The sequence below is a fragment of the Ochotona curzoniae genome, unplaced genomic scaffold, assembly GCF_017591425.1.
Source record: "Ochotona curzoniae isolate NIBS_2020 unplaced genomic scaffold, NIBS_Ocur_1.0 contig_883, whole genome shotgun sequence".
Taxonomy (NCBI): Eukaryota; Metazoa; Chordata; class Mammalia; order Lagomorpha; family Ochotonidae; genus Ochotona; species Ochotona curzoniae.
The window spans coordinates 53,613,560-53,634,787 of record NW_024466599.1 but is presented as its reverse complement, the minus strand read 5'-3'; the positions used below and the strand labels follow the sequence as shown (position 1 = coordinate 53,634,787).

General features: G+C 48.8%; 2 protein-coding genes and 1 pseudogene across 3 annotated transcripts in view; 2 read left to right on the top strand and 1 right to left on the bottom strand.

Annotated features, from left to right (window-relative positions):
• The window catches only part of SMYD1 (SET and MYND domain containing 1), a 37,221-nt gene extending 36,328 nt beyond the window's left edge, over window positions 1-893 (top strand). For both annotated transcript variants that reach the window (XM_040994094.1, XM_040994095.1), the window contains one exon: window positions 680-893. In XM_040994094.1, the coding sequence (XP_040850028.1) occupies window positions 680-838 (159 nt within the window). In that variant the 3' untranslated portion in view covers window positions 839-893. The remainder of the gene's footprint in view (window positions 1-679) is intronic.
• Window positions 894-4,534: 3,641 nt separating this feature from the next.
• Window positions 4,535-5,015, top strand: LOC121165373 (annotated as a pseudogene).
• An 8,940-nt stretch (window positions 5,016-13,955) lies between these two features.
• On the bottom strand, window positions 13,956-19,531 carry FABP1 (fatty acid binding protein 1). The gene is made up of 4 exons (XM_040994092.1): window positions 19,361-19,531; window positions 17,751-17,920; window positions 15,895-15,987; window positions 13,956-14,068 (listed from the first exon to the last, which is right to left on the bottom strand). The coding sequence occupies exons 1-4, from the start codon at window positions 19,425-19,427 to the stop codon at window positions 14,018-14,020; spliced, it is 381 nt and encodes a 126-aa protein (XP_040850026.1). The 5' UTR covers window positions 19,428-19,531; the 3' UTR covers window positions 13,956-14,017.
• Window positions 19,532-21,228: the final 1,697 nt, after the last annotated feature.

Genomic DNA, 21,228 nt, shown 5'->3' with positions numbered 1-21,228 from the left:
AGGTTTTTGTGTCATCGTGTAGCTTGCAGAACAGCTCTACCAGCCGACTGATGTGACCTGGGGTATGGGTGTCCTTTTACTAATCAAAGCCTCAGTGTCTTCCTCTATCATATGGAAAATTGATGTGAGAACCAAGTAAGGAGAAGAGGAGCAGAAGTAGCCACCGGTGTTGTATCCTGTTCCTCGAGGCAGTCTTTGTGGTCCTGTTCACTGTGGCGCCCTGAGAACTCAAACAAAGCCTCGCGTGGGAGAGTGAGGGCCTGTGTGTCTCACACTGCCATTCTCACAGTGCACTGCCAGTGAGGCAGGAATCTTATTATTCACCTCTTGAGTGAGGAAGCCACTTGCCTGAGGTCTCACCACCATGAAATGCAGGTGCCAGGGTGCAAATCCAGCCCCTATTCTGACAGTTCCTGAAAACAAGTCCTCCCCACCTGATGAGAATGACAGCTCTCCCCTCCCTGCGCCCTCAGACACAGCCTCAGGGATCTGACTCCGTGTCCCCAACAAGCTGGGTCCCCCACAGGATGTTAGACTTCTGATACATGAGTGTGTGTGTGTGTTCTCAGTGGGGAGATTTTAATTTTTATGCCTGAGAACCACTCACCGCAAAGTCAGCCAAAGGCCACCATGACCTGGGGCATTGTCAACCTACTTATGGTGTCTTTGTGTCCCACAGGGCATGCGCATGCAGACGGAGATGGAGTTGCGCATGTTCCGCCAGAATGAATTCATGTACTACAAGATGCGGGAGGCCGCCCTCAACAACCAGCCCATGCAGGTCATGGCTGAGCCCAGCAATGAGCCAGCTCCAGCTCTGTTCCACAAGAAGCAGTAGGGACTCTCCAAGCTGGGGTTGGGGAGGGAGGTGGGCAATGTGGGGATCTGAGGAGCGATTCTGGAGGTGGTAGATTTTGGGGAAGACCATTGGTGAGGAAGATGGAGTACTATGTAATTTTCTTGTAAGAATGTCCTGCCTTAAGTTACTGTTGTCGTTTTAGTTCAGTTCAATTCATTTCAACCTAAAGTAACTCTTGTAGACCAGCCCAGCCTCTCCTGCAGATATTTATTGGGTGCTAGACCTGAGGACCCTACAAAAGACCTCTAAATGTAATGGGATAGTGAATGGCAGGATGGCAATGGAGAATTAAAGCACAAAGTAATAAATGCAATGGTCAATTATACGTGGAAAGAGGGGCTGGCACAGAATGTGTGAGTCTGGTGTGTGTGTGTGTGTGAGTGGCAAGGGGTGTCATAGATAGGAAGACTTCAGAGCAGAGGATGGCAGGTGCCAGGACCCCCAGGTGGCTGCTCACTCACCTGTGTGGTTGTCTGATTCATGCTGAAATGCTCAGGACTTGGTTGCCTGGGCTGGTGATATCCAGTGTCCTCCTGTTAGTGGGAAGTTGGGAAGAAAGGGCTGGATGGTGGGCAGTTAGGTTCTGTTCAGAGAACTGAAACCTCTTGCAGAATACTAAATATACAGATAGATGTAGGAGCCTTGCCCAGAACACCTGAGGCCTCCACTCAAAGTCCGAGTTCTGGGTGTGCTTCTAGAACACACAGAGAGGGAAGGTCTTCCTCCCCTGGCCTCGCTGCCAATCCTTGTGACTTCCTGTGATGTGGACAGCATCTGGGAGTGTTCTGACCACTGGCCTGCTGGAGTTACCGAAGTCTTCTTGGAAGGAAGCAAGGAACTTAGATCTGGAGATTTGGCCTTTGGGGGTTTTATTGAGTGACATGTGTCTGGGGGCTCCTTGCCAGCTTCGGTGTTATCCTTGTCCCCAGTGAAGCCCCATTCTTATGACTGTCTTGCTACTGCTTCCTTGACTTGGCTCCCCTGTGTGTGCGCCTGCTTTTTCTTCTCACTGGGAGGACACTGTAACCGGGAGCCTTGTAGACCTGGTCTAGGGTATTTTCAGAGGCGTGACCCATGTCTTTGCATTGCCTTGAGGGCTCTCATCAATGTTTTTTGAGGATCCTTAAATAAAGCTCTCCCATGGGAACAGTTATTAAGGTACAATCTGGCACTACTGCTGACCGCAGAGCTCTGCCTAGTGTTCCCTGCTTTTGTTATCTCTTCTAGAACTGTTGGTTGCTCCGTTCCCACCCTCTCATTCCCAGAAAGGCCCGCTGCCTCCCTCTGAATCCTATCCAGTGGCTAAAAGCTCTGCAAATGGTTTCCCTCTTGACAGGACACTTGTCCCTGACATTTGGTTCTTCCTCGAGATCACTCTCTTCTCTAGAAGATTCTATAAGACCGACGTCTAGCCAAGTTCCCTGCTGACACTGGTCACATCTTCCCAGAAGTTCTGGCGCACTCAGATGATCACTCTTCTACTCTCCTGTGACACTTCCCCTTCCCCTCAAGGCTTCTTCTCTTGTTATTCGCCAACCCACTGTGGGTCATTCCTTCCTACTTACAGTCTTTTGATCCACCCTGTCTTTCTGAAGTGTGCTTGTTTCTAATGAACTGTTCTGTATCTGTGCTTCTCCTTCCCTCATTCTCCCCAAGCCCAGTGGAATAAGGGTTTCTCTCTCTTTCTCTCTCTCCCATCCTAAGACCTCTTACCCTACTATGTCCTCAAAACCTTACCTCATCTCTACTGCTTCTCTACCCAAGTACTATAGCATGTCTCCCACTGCGGGACTGTTTCACACAGTCAGGAAGGACTCTGAGAACTCTGGGATGAACACCCTCACAGCTCTGAGTATTCTTGTGAGTTGTGTGATTATTCTCTGCTGTTCTTCGCTTCTCATTACTTCCTGAACCCACGACATGCTGGTGGCCACACTGCTCCTCCACAAAAAAATGGCTCTCTCATTGAAGTCAGCTCTGGTGGAAATCTTTCAGTCCTGCTGCTATTTGGTTTTGCTGTATTAATCGACACCCCAAGCTGCTGGTTCCCGTGACCCCTCTTCCACGGGGAAGAGCCTCTCCTATGGTTTCTCAGTTCCCTTCCTGTGTGCTGTTTCTCTGCCTGCCTGTGATGCCTTGGCGCTTCCTGGAGTTGTCCTTGGTCCACACACATCTGACTTTGTACACGCTCCCTGCATACCTTGGGCAGACCCTTGCTGACTATCTTGAACGCTGTTGGTCCCCACCAACTCTGTGTATTCTCAACCTTGAGCTTGAGCTCTAGCCTCCCACACCTTCCCAGATGTTCTGCAGGTACATCAAACCCAACAGGTGCGAATGAAACTTTTCTCTGCTCCTCCCACACCTGATCCTCCACAGAACACCACCCAAGAACATTGCCTCCTCCATCAGACTGTGAGCTCCTTGAGGGCAGAAGCTGGTCCCTTTCTTCATCTTTCCACTCCTAGAGCCTGGCACAGATACTGGAAGAGGGCAGGTGCTCAGTAAATATGTGAAAGAATGACTTCACGTATTTCAGAGAAGAGATATGAAACTGTGTACTTTGACTTATTATGTTATGGCAATTAACAAAGCCCATTAAACTCTCTCTGTTTCCAAGCAAATAGATGTGGTTTCTTTCTTTCTAACAATTTTTTAAAACAGCACTCTCTGATAGAACTTACTGTGATGATGGGAAGGTTTATTTGTGACATCTGGTGCAGTAGCCATCAACAAGTGGTGACTAATGAACACTTGACTATAACCATGAAACTGAATCTTTTATTTTATTTAATTTTTATTAATTTATCTTTAACCAAAGTAGGTAATGCCTATCATATTGGATTGTACCATCTTAGAGAAATATTTTTCTATATTTTTTAGAAGTGTGGCTACTGAGAAATCTTTTTTTTTCTATTTTAAAAATCTTTTTTTAAAAGATTTATTTATTTAATCGGAAAGTGGAGTTACAGGAGAGCAAGAGAGAGAGAGAGAGAGAGAGAGAGAGAGAGAAATCTCCTATTTAGTGGTTTACTCCCTAAAGGTCACAATGGCCAAAGCTGGGCTGCTCCCAAACCAGGAACCAGGTCTCCCACGTGGATGCATGGACCGTATCCTCTACTGCTTTCCCAGGCATATTACCAAGGAGCTGGGTGGGAAGGAACAGCCAAGACTTGAATTGATGCTCCCGACGCATTGGGCTTACCTGCTATATCACAACACCAGCCCTTAAGTTTATTTGTATTTCAGCTGTTGTAAGAGTTAAGTTTCCTAAATGCAAAGCTCTTGGAATAGTGGCTGATCCATGCCCGCCCCCCACCTGGTGTCCAGTGAATGTCGCTATTCTTGTTCGAAGGAATTCTAACCATGCTTCTGCTAGGGTGGCCTTTCCCCTGCTGAGGAAGTACAGGTGAGGGGCAGTGGCAGGTGCGACGTGCTGGGACCTGGCGCTAGCTCATGAGAGAGTCTCATTCTGACTCCGCCTTCACCAGTATTCTATTGATAGCTTGGAGTTCCACCACAGTAACTGGCTTCACATTGTGACACATTAGCTTGTTAATCAATGAGGGATTTTTGCCACATGAGGGCAACAGAATGGGTAGTTACAAAGAATATCAAGGAAATTCTCACTTAAGCCTTTTGGCTGGAGCCACCATCTTTCAGTAATTTGCTAAGATGATGAATACGAAGGGAACGAGGAGAGGCCCCCTGTGACATGTTCTCCAGGCCTTCTAGGAAGCACGGAGTTGCTCCTTCGGCCACACACATGCTCGTCTACAGGAAGGGTGGCACTGTAGACATCAAGGGCATGGGTGCTGTTCAAAGAGAAATGCCCTGTAAATGTTACCATGGCAAAGCTGGAAGAGTCAACGATGTTACTCAGAATGCTGTTGGCATTGTTGTAAATAAATGAGTCAAGGGCAAGATTCTTGCCAAGAGGGTAAATGTGCGTATTGAGCATATTAAACTGAGACAGCTTTCTAAAGCAAGTGAAAGAAAACAATCAGACAAAAAAGAAGCCAAAGAGAAAGATACCTGGGTTCAACTGCAGCCCTGCCTGCTCCACTGAGCGCAGCCCAGCCTGCTCCACTTTGTCACAACCAAAGGAAAGGGGCCTGAGCTGCTGGAGACCATTCTCTGTGAATTCATGGCATAATAAGTGAAAGAAAAAAAAAAAAAACCAGGGCCCGGCATGATAGTCTAGTGGCTAAAGTCCTCACTTTGCACATGCTGGGATCCCATATAGGCACCAGTTCCAATCCTGGCAGCCCCACTTCCTTCCAGCTCCCTGCTTGTGGCCTGGGAAAGCAGTCGAGGATGACCCAAAGCCTTGGGACCCTGCACCTGTGTGGGAGACCTGGAAGAGCTCTTGGCTCCTGGCTTCAGATTGGCTCAGCTCTGGCCATTGCAGCCACTTGGGTAGTGAATCAATGGATAGAAGATCTTCCGCTCTGCCTCTTCTCCTCTTTGTATATTTGAATTTGCAATAAAAATAAAGAAATTGTTTTTTTTAAAAAGTAAAGAAAAAGAAAGGAAAAAATTCTGCATTCTGCATCGGACGGAAGATCTTCCTCTCTGTCTCTCCTCTCTGTATATCCGCCTTTCAAATAAAAAAATAATAAAAATAAATCTTTAAAAAAAATTCTGCATTCTGAGACCTCTTAGGGTAAGGCAAGGCAACTACTGACCACTACTCTTCTGATGAACACACCTGCCTGCCCTACCACCAGGGCGCTGACAAGCACATGCGTACATCAAAGACCAGATGTGGCCACTGCTTCCGCAAATCACTCAGGGCTCATTTCCCCAAAGAAAACAGAGGAATAAATATAGCTGGGGAACACAGCAGAGAGAACAGCATTTCCGAGGGTGGCTGCAGGTGCAAGTTTCTGGCTAAACCAATGGATCCCATCTGGTGGGAGCAGATCAGAGCTCCTCCCCTGCCACTCCCCGCACCTGGCCCAGTGCTACAACAAAGCCCCTGGTCTCAACTGAACCAAGGGTACCTTGTCCATCACAGAGAGCCCAACGTGCAGCGTGATTGCTAGCCAGTGTGCAGCTCTACGGACCCTGGCAAGAATTCAGGGTTCATTTGTCAACCTTGGCATCCCTAGCTCATTAAATTTGGCCCAAGGACAAGCTGGCACAAAGCCCAGTGCTGTAGTTCTCCAGATGTCTTGGAGGAGTATGTATTTGTTTTCTATTTCTGCCAGAACAAGTGACCACAAATTCAGTGGTTTAAAGCAACACAGACTTGGTAGCTTACATTTCTGGAAGTCGTAAATTCAGAATGGATCTCACAAGGCTCAAGTTCAGGCGTTAGCAGGGTCATGCTCCTTCTGAAGATGTGGGGAGACACTCTGACTCCCTCCACGAGGCCCCCAGGCCTGGCCTTGCAGCCCCAAGCAGTCATCACACCCCGTTGACCCCTGCTTCTGTCATTACATTTGGTGTCCGGCCCTTCTGTTGTGAAAGTCAGACCCACTCGATCAACCTTGATAATCTCCCCATTTCAAGGTCCTTACCCGAATCACCCTTGGGCCTTGCAAAGTAACACTGAGGCAGGTGGGGTGGGGGGTTGGGACCTGACCTTCTTTGGGAACCTCCTCTGCCTTCCGGAGTCTTGCCATCAAGCCAGCTCATGTACCTTGTCGTGCCCCCACAGCTGCCAGCCCCAGAGCTGACGTTGGGCTTGAATCCCTCCAGTCTGACTCCTGGAGAATGAATCAACCTGCCCAGCACCTCCCTGAGGGCCAGACTCAAGCTTTTCTTCTTTTTCTTCCTGTTTACTAATTCAGGGTTGTTCCTAAGTTCTCACTTGGTGGGTCATGGCCCTTTCTCACTGCTTTCCTCTGCTCGCCCTTGCTGGGCATGCGCAGTGTCTGTGGAATTCCTTTGAAAACCTGACATCTTCCTGTGTTGCTCTCAGCCACTGAATTTTTGGGCAAGGCTGTGGGGCTGCGGGGATCTGTAATTTGAAATAGCAGGTAGGCGTTTAGAGGTGAGGTTTGTGTCTTTTGGAGGCACTTACACTTGGTCGTGTAGGCCGCTGGTTCCCACTTGTTTCTTCAACTGCCTCATAAGACCAATCTTTTTTAGGGGAAAAAATATTGGTGCTGTACCCAGCCTAAATCTTTCATGGCACTGCACTTACCAATGGACAGTGATGGCCCGAGGGGTCAATGGCATGCTGAGAAATATTTAGCGATGTGAAGAAGAGCCCTAATTTATAATATATGGTCATATAGCATTTCCCAGATGTAAGCATTTCTGTCTGTGGATGATGTCAAGTTTCAAGTTGCTGGGTGCCAACTTGGGCGCCAGCTTTAGCACACAGGACACTGAACCCTCGCTGGAGGACCTGGCCCTCCTGGATTACACTAGTAATCCCTGCTCCCCTCTGGGAATGGAGCCCTTAGTTTGGGACTCCAGAGCTGTTGACACTTAGACCCACTGCTACATTGTAGAGTATGGCCCAGCGGAATCTGCTGGCGTGGGAAAGAAAGAACAGCTAATGAGAGTGAGACACAGACATGGATCCAATGAGTCCTTCCAGTTACACGAACTAGCGAACCTTGCTCCCTGCCCATCCTTATTTTTGGCACAACCCATGGGAGTGGGGTTCTTTCTCTCGTAACTAGAGGGCTTCCTAATGTGGCTTTTCTCCATCCACTCATTCTTTCTCCACCCTCTCTGCTCTGCTTGTGCACAGAGGGACTGGCCTTGGCTTTCTTGCTCAGGCAATGAAAACCAAAGACAGAAGGTTGGATGGCAGAAGGCGCTGTCTACATTGCCTGGGCTCAGCACATGTGGGGTGCCTTACCTCACCCCTCATGATCCCAGTCTTGCTGGGCTCCAGCAGCACCGTCACCAGCCTTGCCGCTATGGGTTTGGGATGATGTGGCTTCCTGGGGTTGCCAGCCACAGGGGCGTCACCTCCCTTCTTGGTGCCCTTGAGTCTAGCCACACCTTTGTAAGCAGTCCTCTGTTTAAACCCTCACCTGGAGAACTCTGCTGACTGTACCTTGTTCCCTGCTAACCTGCCCTGACTGACACATCTTACTAATGCATGTCACCAGAACCGTTGACCCCAACTCCTTGAAGGCTTGGAACTTTTTGTTCTGGCCTCACGAGCACAGCCTTGGCTCAGCACCCAACGCCTCCTGCCTGAGTCATTCATCGCCAACTCCTCTTGTTTGCTTCCCCGGGTTCGGCCACAGCCCTTTGCCCTGGTCCTTGACACTTTGGCCAAAACAATTTATTCTACAACATGTTTAGGATTGTGTTGCTACTAGGGCTCAGAGCTCCTCTGTGACTCCTCACTGTCTTCGGGGTCGAGTTTATTGACTGAAATCATTCAAGATTAATTGAAAATTTAAACTGAGGATTGAAGCCCGGAAACAGCCAATCAGTTGCCCAGGTTGGGGATCTGCAAGCCTGGGTCGGAGGGTGGGCTGTGTGCTTTCCTCACACTGCGTGCTGTGGGGGCGTGCCTAGGGTTGGGTTAAACAAAACCAACTGATGTGTGCTTATCAAAGACCTCAGTGAAAGTCAGAGAACACCTTGTAATAGCGAATAGACTTGATTATTCATTAAGGAGTTTACATTCTCATACTCCGGGAGTACATTCTGGAAGTTGAACAACAGGCTCGTTAATCATTCTCGTTAAAGATAAAACTCACTTCTTTGTCTTTCTAAAACTATTTATTGGGCCCGGCATGGTGGCGCAGTGGTTAAGGTCCTCACCTTGCACGCCCGGGATTCCATATGGGCGCCGGTTCTATCCCGGCAGCCCCACTTCCCTTCCAGCTCCCTGCCTGTGGCCCGGGGAAGCAGTTGAGGATGGCCCAAGACTTTGGGACCCTGCACCCACGTGGGAGACCCGGAAGAGGCTCCTGGCTTCGGATCGGCATAGCATCAGCTGTTGCGCTCACTTGGGGAGTGAATCATTGGACGGAAGATCTTCCTCTCTGTCTCTCCTCTCTGTATATCCGCCTTTCCAATAAAAAAAATAATAAAAATAAATCTTTAAAAAAAAAAACTATTTATTTATTTAAAAGCCAGAGAGTTGGGCCCGGCACCGTGGCCTAGCAGCTTAAGACCTCATCTTGAATGTGCCAGGATCCCATATGGGTGCCGGTTCTAATCCCAGCAGCTCCACTTCCCTTCCAGCTGCCTGCTTGTGGTCTGGGAAAGCAGTGGAGGACGGCCCAAAGCTTTGGGACCCTGCACCCGCGTGGGAGACCCGGAAGAGGTTCCTGGTTCCTGGCTTTGGATTGGTGCAGCATCGGCCGTTGCGCTCACTTGGGGAGTGAATCATCGGATGGAAGATCTTCCTCTTTGTCTCTCCTCCTCTCCGTAGATCTGACTTTGTAATAAAAATAAATAAATTAATTAATTAACTCATTTAAAAAGCCAGAGAGGTACAAAAAGAGGGAGAAGCCGAGGGGGAAAGAAGAAGAGAAAGAGAATGTTCCTCTACTGGTTCACTCCTCAGATGGCCAGGGCTGGATCTGGTGAAAGTCAGGAGCCAGGAGCCAGGAGCCAGGAGCCTCACCTGGACCTCCTGAGTGTGGCAGAGACCCAAGCACTTGACTGTCTTCCTGGGAAACCAGGTCATTTGCAGGGAGCTGGATCAGAATGGAGCAGCGGGGCCGGTGCTGTGGCTTAATGAGTAAAACCACCACCTGTGATGCCAGCATCCCATATGGGGGCCGGTGAGACCTGAAAGAAGCCACTGGCTCCTGCTCAGCCTGGCCCAGCCCCAGCTGTTATGGCCATGTGGGAAGTGAACCAGCAGATGAAGCTCTCTCTCTTTCTCCCTCTCTCTCTCAAACTCTGGCTTTTATTTATTTATTTTAAATATTTATTTATTATTTTTATTGGAAAGGCAGATGTACAGAGGGGAGGAGAGACAGAGAGGAAGATCTTCCATCCGATAGTTCACTCTTCAAGCGGCTGCAATGGCCGGTGCTGTTCCAATCCAAAGCCAGGCGCCAGGAACTTCTTTCCAGGTCTCCCACGCGGATGCAGGGTCCCAAAGCTTTAGGCCATCCTCGACTGCTTTTCCAGGCAATAAGCAGGGAGCTGGAAGGGAAGTGGAGCTGCCGGGATTAGAACTAGCATCCATATGGGATCCTGGCACGTTCAAGGCGAGGATCTTAACCATTATGCTATCATGCCAGGCCCAAACTCTGGCTTTTAAACAAATAAATCTTACTTAAAAATTTACAAAGGAAATAGAGTAGTGGGAACACAAACAGGCACTCACATGGGATGCTTAATAGCAGGCAGCAGCTTAGTCCACTACACCACAATGCTGGTCTCAGCTCTCTGGGGCCTGTTGCAGTGGCTCCATGGCTAAATCCTTGCCTTGCACAAGCTGGGATTCCATATGGGCTCTGGTTCATGTCCGGTTCATGTCCATTTCCCACACAGTTCCCTGCTTGTGGCCTGAGAAAGCAGGAGAGAATCACCCAATGTCTTGAAGACATCCGTAGCCAGAGGAGGCTCCTGGCTCCTGGCTTTGTATCAGCTCAGCTCCTGCCTTTGTGGCCACTTGGAGAGTGAACCAGCGGGTGTAGGATTTTTCTCTTTGTTTCTACTTTTCCCTATAAATATGATCTGCCTTTACAATAAAAATAACTCTTAAAAAAAAAAAAAGGTTGGTTGAGATCTGTGAAATCAGTTGTGTTGTGAACTTCTGGCTTCAAAAGGTTGTGGCTTTTGGTTGCAAATCAGTGGCTCTCACAGGGTACGCGCGCCCTCTGCTGGTGAGATGCTCATAGGACAGGCAGAGGTGACCGAGAGGAGTTTAAAAGCATCCAGCTAAAAATAGCTGACTCCATCCACAGTTGTTTATTCAATTTATATACAGCAGGCTTCAGGCCCAGCGCTGTCTGAGCACCTGAACAAAATCCAAATCCGGCATAGGAAATGAATTTTCCTTTTCAGGCAAAAATATTCAAACAGCCGCCACCAAACCCTTGAGCTGTTCCCAAGGGAAGAAGAGCCAGGTAGAATGTTACCAGGTTTCGGAAAAGACTGGTCTGCCCTTCGTGGCCCTCCCACGGCTGGGGAACCCAAGAGTTTCAATTCTGCCCTTTATCAGTCCAGTGGACTCAGCACAGCTCTTTCTCCCTTCATGCCTCCACATTCACGTACAGAGGGAAATTTCTCTGGGTAGAATGGTTTACACTCACAGTTGAAGGTTGCACCCACTTATACGCCCCGAGGAACTGGGAGCAGCAATAACAATGAAAATAGTGATCATGAAATGAGTTACTAGGATGGCATTTGGTTTGTGCTATTTCATGGGCGCTGCACAAAAGCTTTAAATGCTATACTAGCCATTTTATAGGTGACAAAACTGAGGTCCCAAATTATGGGTTAGTTAAATCAATCTACATTTTTAAGGATGATGTGTGTAACTTGTCAACTACATTTTTAAAAATGCATTACTCAGTAAAAAGATAATGCCACAAAATTAGCTCATCGCCAAAGCTTTTAATATCTGTAATATATTATATTATATTATATTATATTATATTATATTATATTATATTATATTATATTATATTATATTATATTATATTATATTATATTATATTATATTATATTATATTAATATCATGTGACCAGCATCCCATATGGGCACCAGTTCAAATCCCAGCTGTTCATTTCTGATACAGTTCGCTGGGAAAGCAGTGGAGGATGGCTCAAGTTCTTGGACCTTTGCTCTCACAGGAGAGACCCAGGAAGAAGCTCCTGGCTTTGAAATAGCCCTGCCCTGGTCATTGCAGCCATTTTGGGAGTGAACCAGTGCAAGGAAGATCTCTTTCTCTCTCTCCTTCTTTCTTTCTGTAACTCTGCCTTGTAAATAAATAAATCTTTTATATACAGGTACATCATTCAAGTAACTCTTGCTTTCCTTCTCAATTCTGTCCCCAGCCCTTCTAGCCAATGGGCTTTTTCCAGCATGTTCTTACCCATCTGTTTATACAAATAGTTTTATTTTATTTGCATGAAAGGTGCCACATTATCTAAGTTGTTTTGAAGCTGGCTCTCTTTAAGTGTTTTGTCTTGGAGATACTTCTGTACGTGTAGATACAGATTCACCTCATTCATTTACTGTAATTCTTTCAGAAGATGGCTATATAGTTCTTTTAATCCTTTTTAACTCAGGGGCTTTCAATTCCAGATTTGCGCTGTTGCATCCTTTTTTGAAAGTAATCACTTGAAACTTCTTTTAATGTGACAGGTACAGACAGAGAGAATAATAAAGTTTCTATCTTGTGGTTCACTACCCAGATGGCCACAATGACTGGGCCAAGCTGAAGCCAGGAGCTCTAACAGGGTCTCTAACATGGGTGGCCAGGGTTGGGGGTGCTCAGACCATCTGCTGCTGCTTTCCCAGACACATCAGCAAGGAGCTGCAGAGCAAGTGGAACAGCTGGGACTTGAGTTGGTACCCAAAAGGGATGCCGATGTTGCAGGTGCTGGCTTAACTCGCTGTACTGCAGGGCTGGCCCATGTGTATGAAACACTTTCCCAGGGATAACAAATCCAGTATCACTGGCGCTAAGGGCACTGAGTAACTAGACTCTGTCCAGTGGCGCCTCCTATGGGCTTCTAGTTTACATCACCACAGTTAGATCTCTTCATTACACCCTACAGTCATTTACATTTTTACAAATGTCTCATCTTACATCCCTCTACCCTGATTATTGTGAGACTAAATGTATTTCTGGGTTTTTTTTTTTAGATTTATTTTTATTTATTGGAAAGTCAGATATACAGAGAGGAGGGGAGATAGAGAGAGAGGATCTTCCATTCGCTGACTCACTCCCCAAATGACCACAGTGGCCAGAGCTGGGAGCCAGGAGCCTCTTCTGGGTCTCCCACATGGGTGCAGGGTTCCAAGGACTTGGGCCATCCTCCTTTGGTTTTCCAGACGGTAATTAGGGATCTGAATTGGAAGTGGAGCAGCTGAGACTTGAACCTAGTACCCACACAGATTGCTGGTGCCACAAGCCAAGGATTAGGCTACTGAGCCAGCATGCTTTTGTGAGCTGCTAAGCATTTCTTATTGTGAGCTGCTTGTTAATGTCCTCAACCCACATTTCCCTTGATTTGTCGGCTTTCTTGTTGATGTAAGGGAATTTTCATGTTGCTTTCATTAGCCTTTGTTGGGTAAGCAACAGGTGTTTTCTCCCATATTATTGCTATTCATAAAAGATCTTCTTTTGAAAGATTTATTTATTTTACTTGAAAAGTAGAGTGTCAGAGAGAAAAGGAGGAGAAACAGAAGGAGGAAGAAGAGCTTCATTCACCCACAAGAATCTAAATCATAATGGGGTTTATCAAGGTTGCCTTAGGACTGGGCCCAGGCCTGGGCAAGGAGAGCTGTTGTAAAGGTAGAAGTGGCAGGACTTGGCAGCTCTCTGACGAGGGTCTGGGGCGGCACTCAGGGTATCTGTAATGGCCTTATGTCCAATCCGCTTGCTTTCTGGAACTGTGGGGTTTAGGATTTCAACCTGGGAATGGTCGGGGAGGTTCCATTCAACCCATAACACTACCTGACAGCCTGATATGAACGAGTGTTCCAAAGACACATTCCACCTCTGCCCTCGGCATGGAGGGCATTCGCTCTGTCCATGCCAGGATCCCCTTCTGCCAGGAGGAGAAGATGCTCGTCTGGTGAGTCAGTGCCTAACCTTTCTTCGCACCTGTTCACTAGTAGGCAGGCTGCAATGGCAGTGTTCATGGCCATGGCTGTTCTCTGTGCATGGCCGTGTTCCTACTCTCTGCTCCCATGGGGAGTTCCACCCACCCAAAGACAACACATTGCATACCCTCCTGCTTCGGGTCTTCTGTCCAGGAGACTGACTAGGGTCTCCCTGCTAATCCAGCCACACCTGGGATTCCTAGCAAACTCAACTTGGAGGTCTGTGTTTAAGAATTACCCTTAGAGCTGACCCGGCGGGGGTGAAACAGACAAATGACCAGGGTTACCCAAAGCCTAGGTGACCAGTGCTCGTCAACACAAACAGCAGTGGCACCTTGGAGAACCCATTGAGGAGGAAAGATTTTTTTGTAAACAAAGTTCACTTTATTACAGTATTTTTTACACAGTAAAAGAATATGAAACGCAGCTTGCTAAACTCGCTTGCTGATTCTCTTGAAGACAATGTCACCCAATGTCATGCTCTGAAAGCCAAAAAAGAAAGGAAATGTTCATCTGATGTTCAATTGTGAAGAAAAAAAAAAATCAAGTCACAAAAACTAACAGTCCAATGTTAACGTACGAAACTCGAAGATCCCTCTATTGACAGCAGGGCCAGAGGAAGGTTGGCACTCTTGCCCAAATCCAGTGCCAGTTCTTTACTGTGTCACTTCTCATGCACTGAGCTCTCCCCCCTGCCTTCTCCTGAAGTCCTTTCTGCATCAATGGCTGTGATGACAAGATCACCCAAACCAGCCCACTCCAATTTGATCTGCCATGTACCAGATAGGACTTGCACACCATCTAGCAGGGTACACGTGCTGGGCGGGACACCTGGGACCTGGCCTGGAATGGCATGCTTGTGGGTGCTGTGTACTTGCCCTGCCCAGGGGTGAGCACATGGATGTGTCTGTCACCTCCGAGGTCACTGAGGGATGCTCCCTTCACGCCTGCTGTCTGCCTGACTGCTGTCATAACATGGTATGTCCTTGGGGGAAACAGGGATCACTTGGGTTTCTGCAGAAACATACTGCTTATTGCTTGGTGGGCTTGAGCCCCGATCCTGCTCCTCACAAGGCCAATGGATAACCTGCTTACTAACAGAAGATGAGAGGATTGGGTGAGCTGGGGAGCCTCAGAGCAATGGGCCAAGACTTGGTCCAGGGCAGCTTGGCTCTGCACCCTGTTGTGCTGTGAGGGTGGCAGGGCAGGGGTAGGAATAGCACAGGCCATGAATGCTGCTCACACTGTCCCTGGCTGAAGGGGACACATCAGCCGTAACAGCCCTGTGGGTAGTGCTCTATCTTCTGTGACTCCTAAAAGTACATGTGTGAAGAGCAGTGGGACATAACTGATGGATAGTCGCTGCATCCCTCACCCCCACCTTCGGGCAGGAGGCAGCCGGCAGCTGGCGGCCAGACTGACTGCACGCCAAGCGTGTATCAGATTCGCAAGCCACCATCACTGGCTGCCAACCTGATTCTTCCTATAAATGCTTCATGGGTGTTTAGGAAGTACTCTGGGCTTATGGAGCAAGGTGGAGGTCTCCATGGCTCACGGGTTAGTCCTGAAGCAATAGGGAAGAGGTATGAATGAAAATCACTCAGGGGTCGTCCATTGAAAAGTCAGTGGAAGATCCTCACTTCTGGCCAGCCGGAGCCTTCCTTGAGTGTGGGGCTCCCTGGACCCGTGGGAAGCCTAGGCACTGTCTGTGGCATTGCGGGGGTTCCCACCCTCGGAGCTCCCAGGGGAAACAGACAGGAAGGGAACCGTGCTGATGGCTGGCCACATCTCCGTGCTCCCTCCTGCCCCATGTGACCCTTACTCCTCCATCCCATGTGGGTGCCAAAAGGAGACAGGTCATGGGTAACAAGGAGGAGAGGCAGGCAGCAGGTGGAAATGGCTGACCGTTGCAGGAAAGATGGGGAAAGACCCTGGACAGGTGCGGTGACATCTGGCAGGCAGCCACCAGCACCTGCAGAGCCTGGAGGCTGATGTTACAAACAAGTGTGGCTGGCAGATGACCCCCCGCCCGGCCCCCACTTTCAGGAAATTCTGGTTCTGCCATTTCTGAGTTGTTTCCTGCCTCTGTCTCTCCATCATGGTTGTTGGAGAGACTCGAGCAAAGTGCGTAACCTCCCTGCTATGTAGAGGCAGGTCCTTGGGGGGTGGCTGTAGGCACTGACCATGGAAAACAGGGCTAGGAGGAGGGAGAGGTTGGGGGCAATTGGAGGGGGAGTGTGACTTACTCCTCTACCTGCTGCCCTTCCCACTCAAGCTCTGGAAGCCACAGCTCAGAGAACCAACTTACATTGATGATGGTATCCCCGCTGAGTTCAGTCACAGATTTTATGTTTTTGAAACTTGTCACCAGTTTATTCTCACCCTCCAGCTTCACCACCGTCTGCAAAGAACAGAGAGACAGCCTGTGGGGGAGGGTCCGCGGAGGGAGAGAGACACTTGCTAAGGAGACTGGGCGTCCTGCCTGGGTCTCAGCTTGCAACAAGCAGAATCCTCCCATCCCACCACTCTCATTCTCCCTGTTTCACAGGAGATGCTTTTGCCAATGAAAGAAAAAGACTGGACCTCTTGTCTCTGAATTTTGAATTTCATTATCTCCCGTGTGAGTTAACTATAAGCAAAGGAACCCTCGGCCAGCTCAGACACCAGCCGAAAGGTAAAGTCATGTCAAATCTCAGTGCTCCGAGTTCAGGGAGGGAGGTGGCGATCAGTTGAGTGAACACGCAGCTTACTGTGGTAATATTACTTCTTCTATAGGTTCTTTCCCTTCCCAAACCTTACACATCCAAGAAGAGGTAACTCAGAGATCCAATAGGGAGTAGAAAACACTGGCCAAGGTTGAAATTTGTTTCCAGGTGCAGGGTTTAGTACAGCAGTAAGTCACCCACAGCCCATATCAGAGTGGCTAGGTTGGTGTCCCACTCCTAGTGCTGGTGTCCTACCAGTGTAATACCCTAGGAAGCTCAAGTGTTTGGGGTTCCTGCCACCCCTGTGAGAGTCCTAGATGAGTTCCCGCGTCCTGTCTTTGTCTTGATTTAGCCCCAAATGTTGGGATCATTTTTTGAATTTTTTTTTTTTTTACTTATTTGAGAGGTATAAGTTACATGGAAAGGAACACACATACACATACACACACACACATTTTCCATCTGCTGGTTCATTGGTTCACTCCCCAGATGGCCACCACAGCCAAGGTTGGGCCAGACTAAAGCCAGGAGCCAGGAACTTTCAGATTTCTCACACTGGTGCAGTGACCCAAGCAGTTGGGCCAGGTGCATTGGTAGGGAGTTGGATCAGAAGTGGAGGTGGTAGGACTTGAACTGGCACCCACATGGAATGCCTTGTGGTAGTTTTACCCACAAAACAGGCCCCTTTTGAGAAGTGAACTTGTGGATGAAAGTTTTTTCATGCTCTTTCTCACCTTTTAAATAAATGAAAATAAGTGACTAAAAATGTAAGGGAATTGTCTCCAAAATGGACAATATTTGAAAAGGTCTATGTAAAACCCACAATGACCTTCCCCTTGCCGTGTTCTTGATCATGTCTTCTTCAGTGGAGAAAGCTCCCTGGTCCCTGTGTTCAGTCTGGGAAGGCTGACTGTTTCCATTGTACAGACAAGGGAGCTAAGGCCAGGGGCCCAATGACCATTCCTCCCAGATCTCTTGGTCTGCATGCCTGCCTGGGGTCTTGATATGCTGGTGCTGCCAGTACTCGCTCTAAGATGCATCTCCCTAATAACAGGAACTCTGGGCTCAGCAAGGCCAGTTGACTTAGGGCTTCGTTATGGGTTTTCCCTGGAGAACCACTGAGTGCCGAGCCAGGGAGAATCTGGGGCAGAGTCCTGTTGTGTACCTACTAGTCTTGCCCCTCATTTCCCTCATATGGGAGAGCTCAGATCTGGGGGGGCAATATGTGGTTCCTCATGTGGGAGGGCTCAGATCTGGGGCAGACACGGTCAGAATATCACCTGCCAGCCCCCAGGAAAGAAAAAAAGCTTCCTTGGGTGCTGACTTTGTGCCTCTCCCATCCTATAATGGCTCCAGTGATTACACATCTGTGGTGAGAATGGTGAGAGACAGGAAATGCTGGGTCTGGGTTCAGGGAAAATTCTGGAAGCAGAGGGTGAGTGGAAGGGGCCCCTCCTACCTTGACCTTGCCCATCACAGTGTCCAGCTCACACTCCTCCCCCAAGGTGAACTCGTTCTGGGTCACTTTGGGGCCGGCGGACATGATGAGCTTGAAATGTTTCCCATTCTGCACAATTTCCAACATCATCTTGACATCCTTTGTCTTCTGGATGACATCAGCTGGCACACCTGAGGGAACGGGCCTGAGGCTCAGAGTCGGATAGAGGTGTTAAGGCCACAGTGGACAAAGCAGCCTGTGGCATGGATGGGCAGGGCAGAGAGGGAAGGCAAGAGTGTCCCGCCTCCTCCTGGGGCCACAGAAGCTGGAGGCCTGGGAGCTGTGTGGGCTTAGGTCTCCCACAGGCAAGGTCAATGGCCTGCCTGGCTACTATCTTGCCAGTTAATTGATAAACAGGCTACCCCTGCTCTGGTAGACACCTGCTCCCTGCTCACCCTCTCTTTACATTCAGTCCTCCTTTAACTACTCTGCACTTGGAGCGGAAGCATGTTTCCACAGGTAGAATGCTACGGATCTGATGTCAGAACAAGCTACTTGAAGAAGGGCTGTGCTGGGAAACCATGTTCACCTGTTCCCGCCTTGAACTCTGCAGTCGAGTCTCTTGCCTTGGAAGAGGGCTTTGTGAAGTTTTAGAGCAGGCCTATGCTCCTGCACGAATCGAGGTTCATGAAAATCGCACGCACTGAGAGTGGGAGGGGTGAGAGAATGAGTGATACCATCGCACAGGAAATGAATGCAAGACACACAAGTGATGTGCCCTGCCTACAGAAGGAAGGTACGTGTCTCAGGGGGCCTCGAAGGTCCTCCTCTCCCTGCTCCCACTTTCTCTCCCATAACACACTCAGCCCTCTGCTCCCACGGCTCCCTCCACCTGGAACACATGCCTCGCTTCAAATCCCTCGGTGGACACATGCTCAGCATCCAAGGCTCAGCCTTCCATGCCCCCTCTCCACCACCTTGCTCCCCTCCATGCCCCCCTGAGTGTCACACCCTCTTGTTCCTGACCCTGTGAAGAATAAGGAGTTAAACTGGGCTCTCTGGGAACCAGTGCCTACTGTGAATCCCAACTCAAATGTTCCCAGCTATACGACCTTGGCCATGAGTCCTTCGCCTTCCTAAGCCTCAGAGGCCCCAACTCTGGCAAGGATTAAATGAGGGTATCATAGAGGCAGGGCTTGTTTAGCACACTCAGTACTGACGCACCTCAAGCTACATGTTTTACTACATTTATTTCTTGTCTTGCTTAACTTGTGCCCCCTGGAAATGCAGCTCATCACCATCTGTCTCCCTGGTGTCCTCCCCTTACAGCACCCAGTGTGTGGCTGACCTTGAATCCATATGTGTGGATGGATGCATGCGTACATGCTCGCAGGGTCACCCAATGAAGCACCACCAGACCAGGTCACACTCTAGTTCAATGCTCTTTTCACCTGGGTATGGGCTGATCTTGTCCAGTGAGAGAGACAATAGGCGACCAGAGATGATGGAAAAACACCCCCAGAATTGGGTACAGCCAGACCTTGCCTCCCAGCTCAGCTTTCAGACCTTGGCTAACCAACGCTAAGCCTCCTTGCCATACCCTACAACCTGACGTCCAGTCCAGCACTCACCGGCTGCCTTCATGAAGGCCTCAAAGTTTTCCTGGCTCTGCTGTTGGTACTTGCCGGTGAAGTTCATGGTGGCAATGAGCTTAGTTACCGCTCCGCCACTGACCCACAGCACTGCTGGCTGGGCTGCCCACTGTGGGTTGTTTTATAGGGGGCTTCTCCCCCTTTGAATATGGGTTGCAGGTCAGCAGCCGTTGATTTCTTTATGGCCAGGTTCAAACATTAACTCCTGAGACCAATGGTCAATGATAAAAAGTAAACAAAAAAACAAAGAAAAACCAGAATGAACCCAGCAGAGGTTTGCTCTAATTCAGCAAACATTAATGAGTGTCAATCAAGTGCAAGGCCCTGTGCCCTATAGCCTAAAAGGAAGCCAGTCATAAAAGTACATGAATGTATATGTGTGTATATACATATATGTGTGTATATATATCAAAGAGGTACAGAAATGATATTAAAAGATAAATTTGCTGTGGTGCAAACATTTTGAAATCCATACCTAGTTTTTTCATCATATCCTTGAACTTTTCTAAGATCCCTAGGGTGTGTATCTGCGTGTGTACATACACACACACACAGGTATTGTGGGAATAAATGTGTTGCTATGCATGAGGTACATAGAAAATATCTACAGATCATGAAAAATATGCATGGATTTCAGAATCTTTGCCTCAAAATGAACTTTTTTTTCATGTCCTGTTTCCATGAAATTTTAAAGTACCTGCATATACCTGTATGTGCATGTGCATGCATGTAGATGTATGTGCCTCTATGCATCCACACCCTCATATGTGTGTACATCTGTGAACACACAAACCCCAAGGAACCCCTCCGCACGCACAGCCTCACCTTGTTTACACAACCTCATGACCGTGTCCCATTCTTATCACTGCACGAACTCAGTTTTTTCAGAGTCATCCCCAGCGCCAGGTGCCCTCCTGTACCCGGGACCTTCCTTGGAGGTGAGGGAAGCCTCCCGCCTCCTCTTGGCACCGTTGGACCAGAACACTGCAGGTGGGTGTCAGCCCTGCAAGCCAGGTATGAACCAACTGAGAAGCATTTTGCTAGGTAGAGTCAGGGTAGCAGGAGAAAAAGACCATGGCAGCAGCTGACATGTCTGCATTCCTGCACTGCAGTGCTTCCAGGCACCTGCGGGTGCTCTTGCTTATTCGGAAAGACAGAGAGGTAAGGAATGCCATGGCTTCAGGTTTGCCCTAGGATGAACCCTTGCCTCCTATGTTTGTTCTTATTTTATTTTAACTTGAGAAACAGGCACAGAGTGACAGACACATAGAGAAAAGTGCTCTGCTGGTTCTTCCCCAGATGCCTGCACTGGCCTTGGCTGAGCTGAGGGCTAAAGCCAAGAACAGGGCCCAAAGCCCAGGCCTCCCACATGGATGGCAGGAACCCAACTACTGGAGCCATGACTGCTGCCTCCCTCCTTCTAGCGCTGACAAGAAGCCAGAGTCGGGAACCAGGTCCGCAATCAAACATGGACACTCCAGTGTGGGACAGGGGCATCACAGCTACCAGGCAAATGCCCACTGCCATGCACTCCTGCTTGTCTTCCTTCTCTGTCTGGGCTTGTACTTCAGCCTCTTCCATTGCAGCTCCCGGTCTTTTGTGCCCCAGGCCTCCTCCTCTACTGTGGCGAGAGAGGTCATCCTCACCCGAGCCTGAACTGTGCCACTCCTCCAGGTGTGACCCTCCAGTGCACAGGTCCTACATGGTCTGGGGAGTTAGTGTTGCTCTCATGTCCTGGCCATGAGGACCAACAGCATTTGCTTGCTGCTACCACAGTTATCCGTTTTTGGTTGGAAAAAATGGTTATCATTGCCTAAACTCCTCGTGGGGCTAGGAAGCTTTTTAAA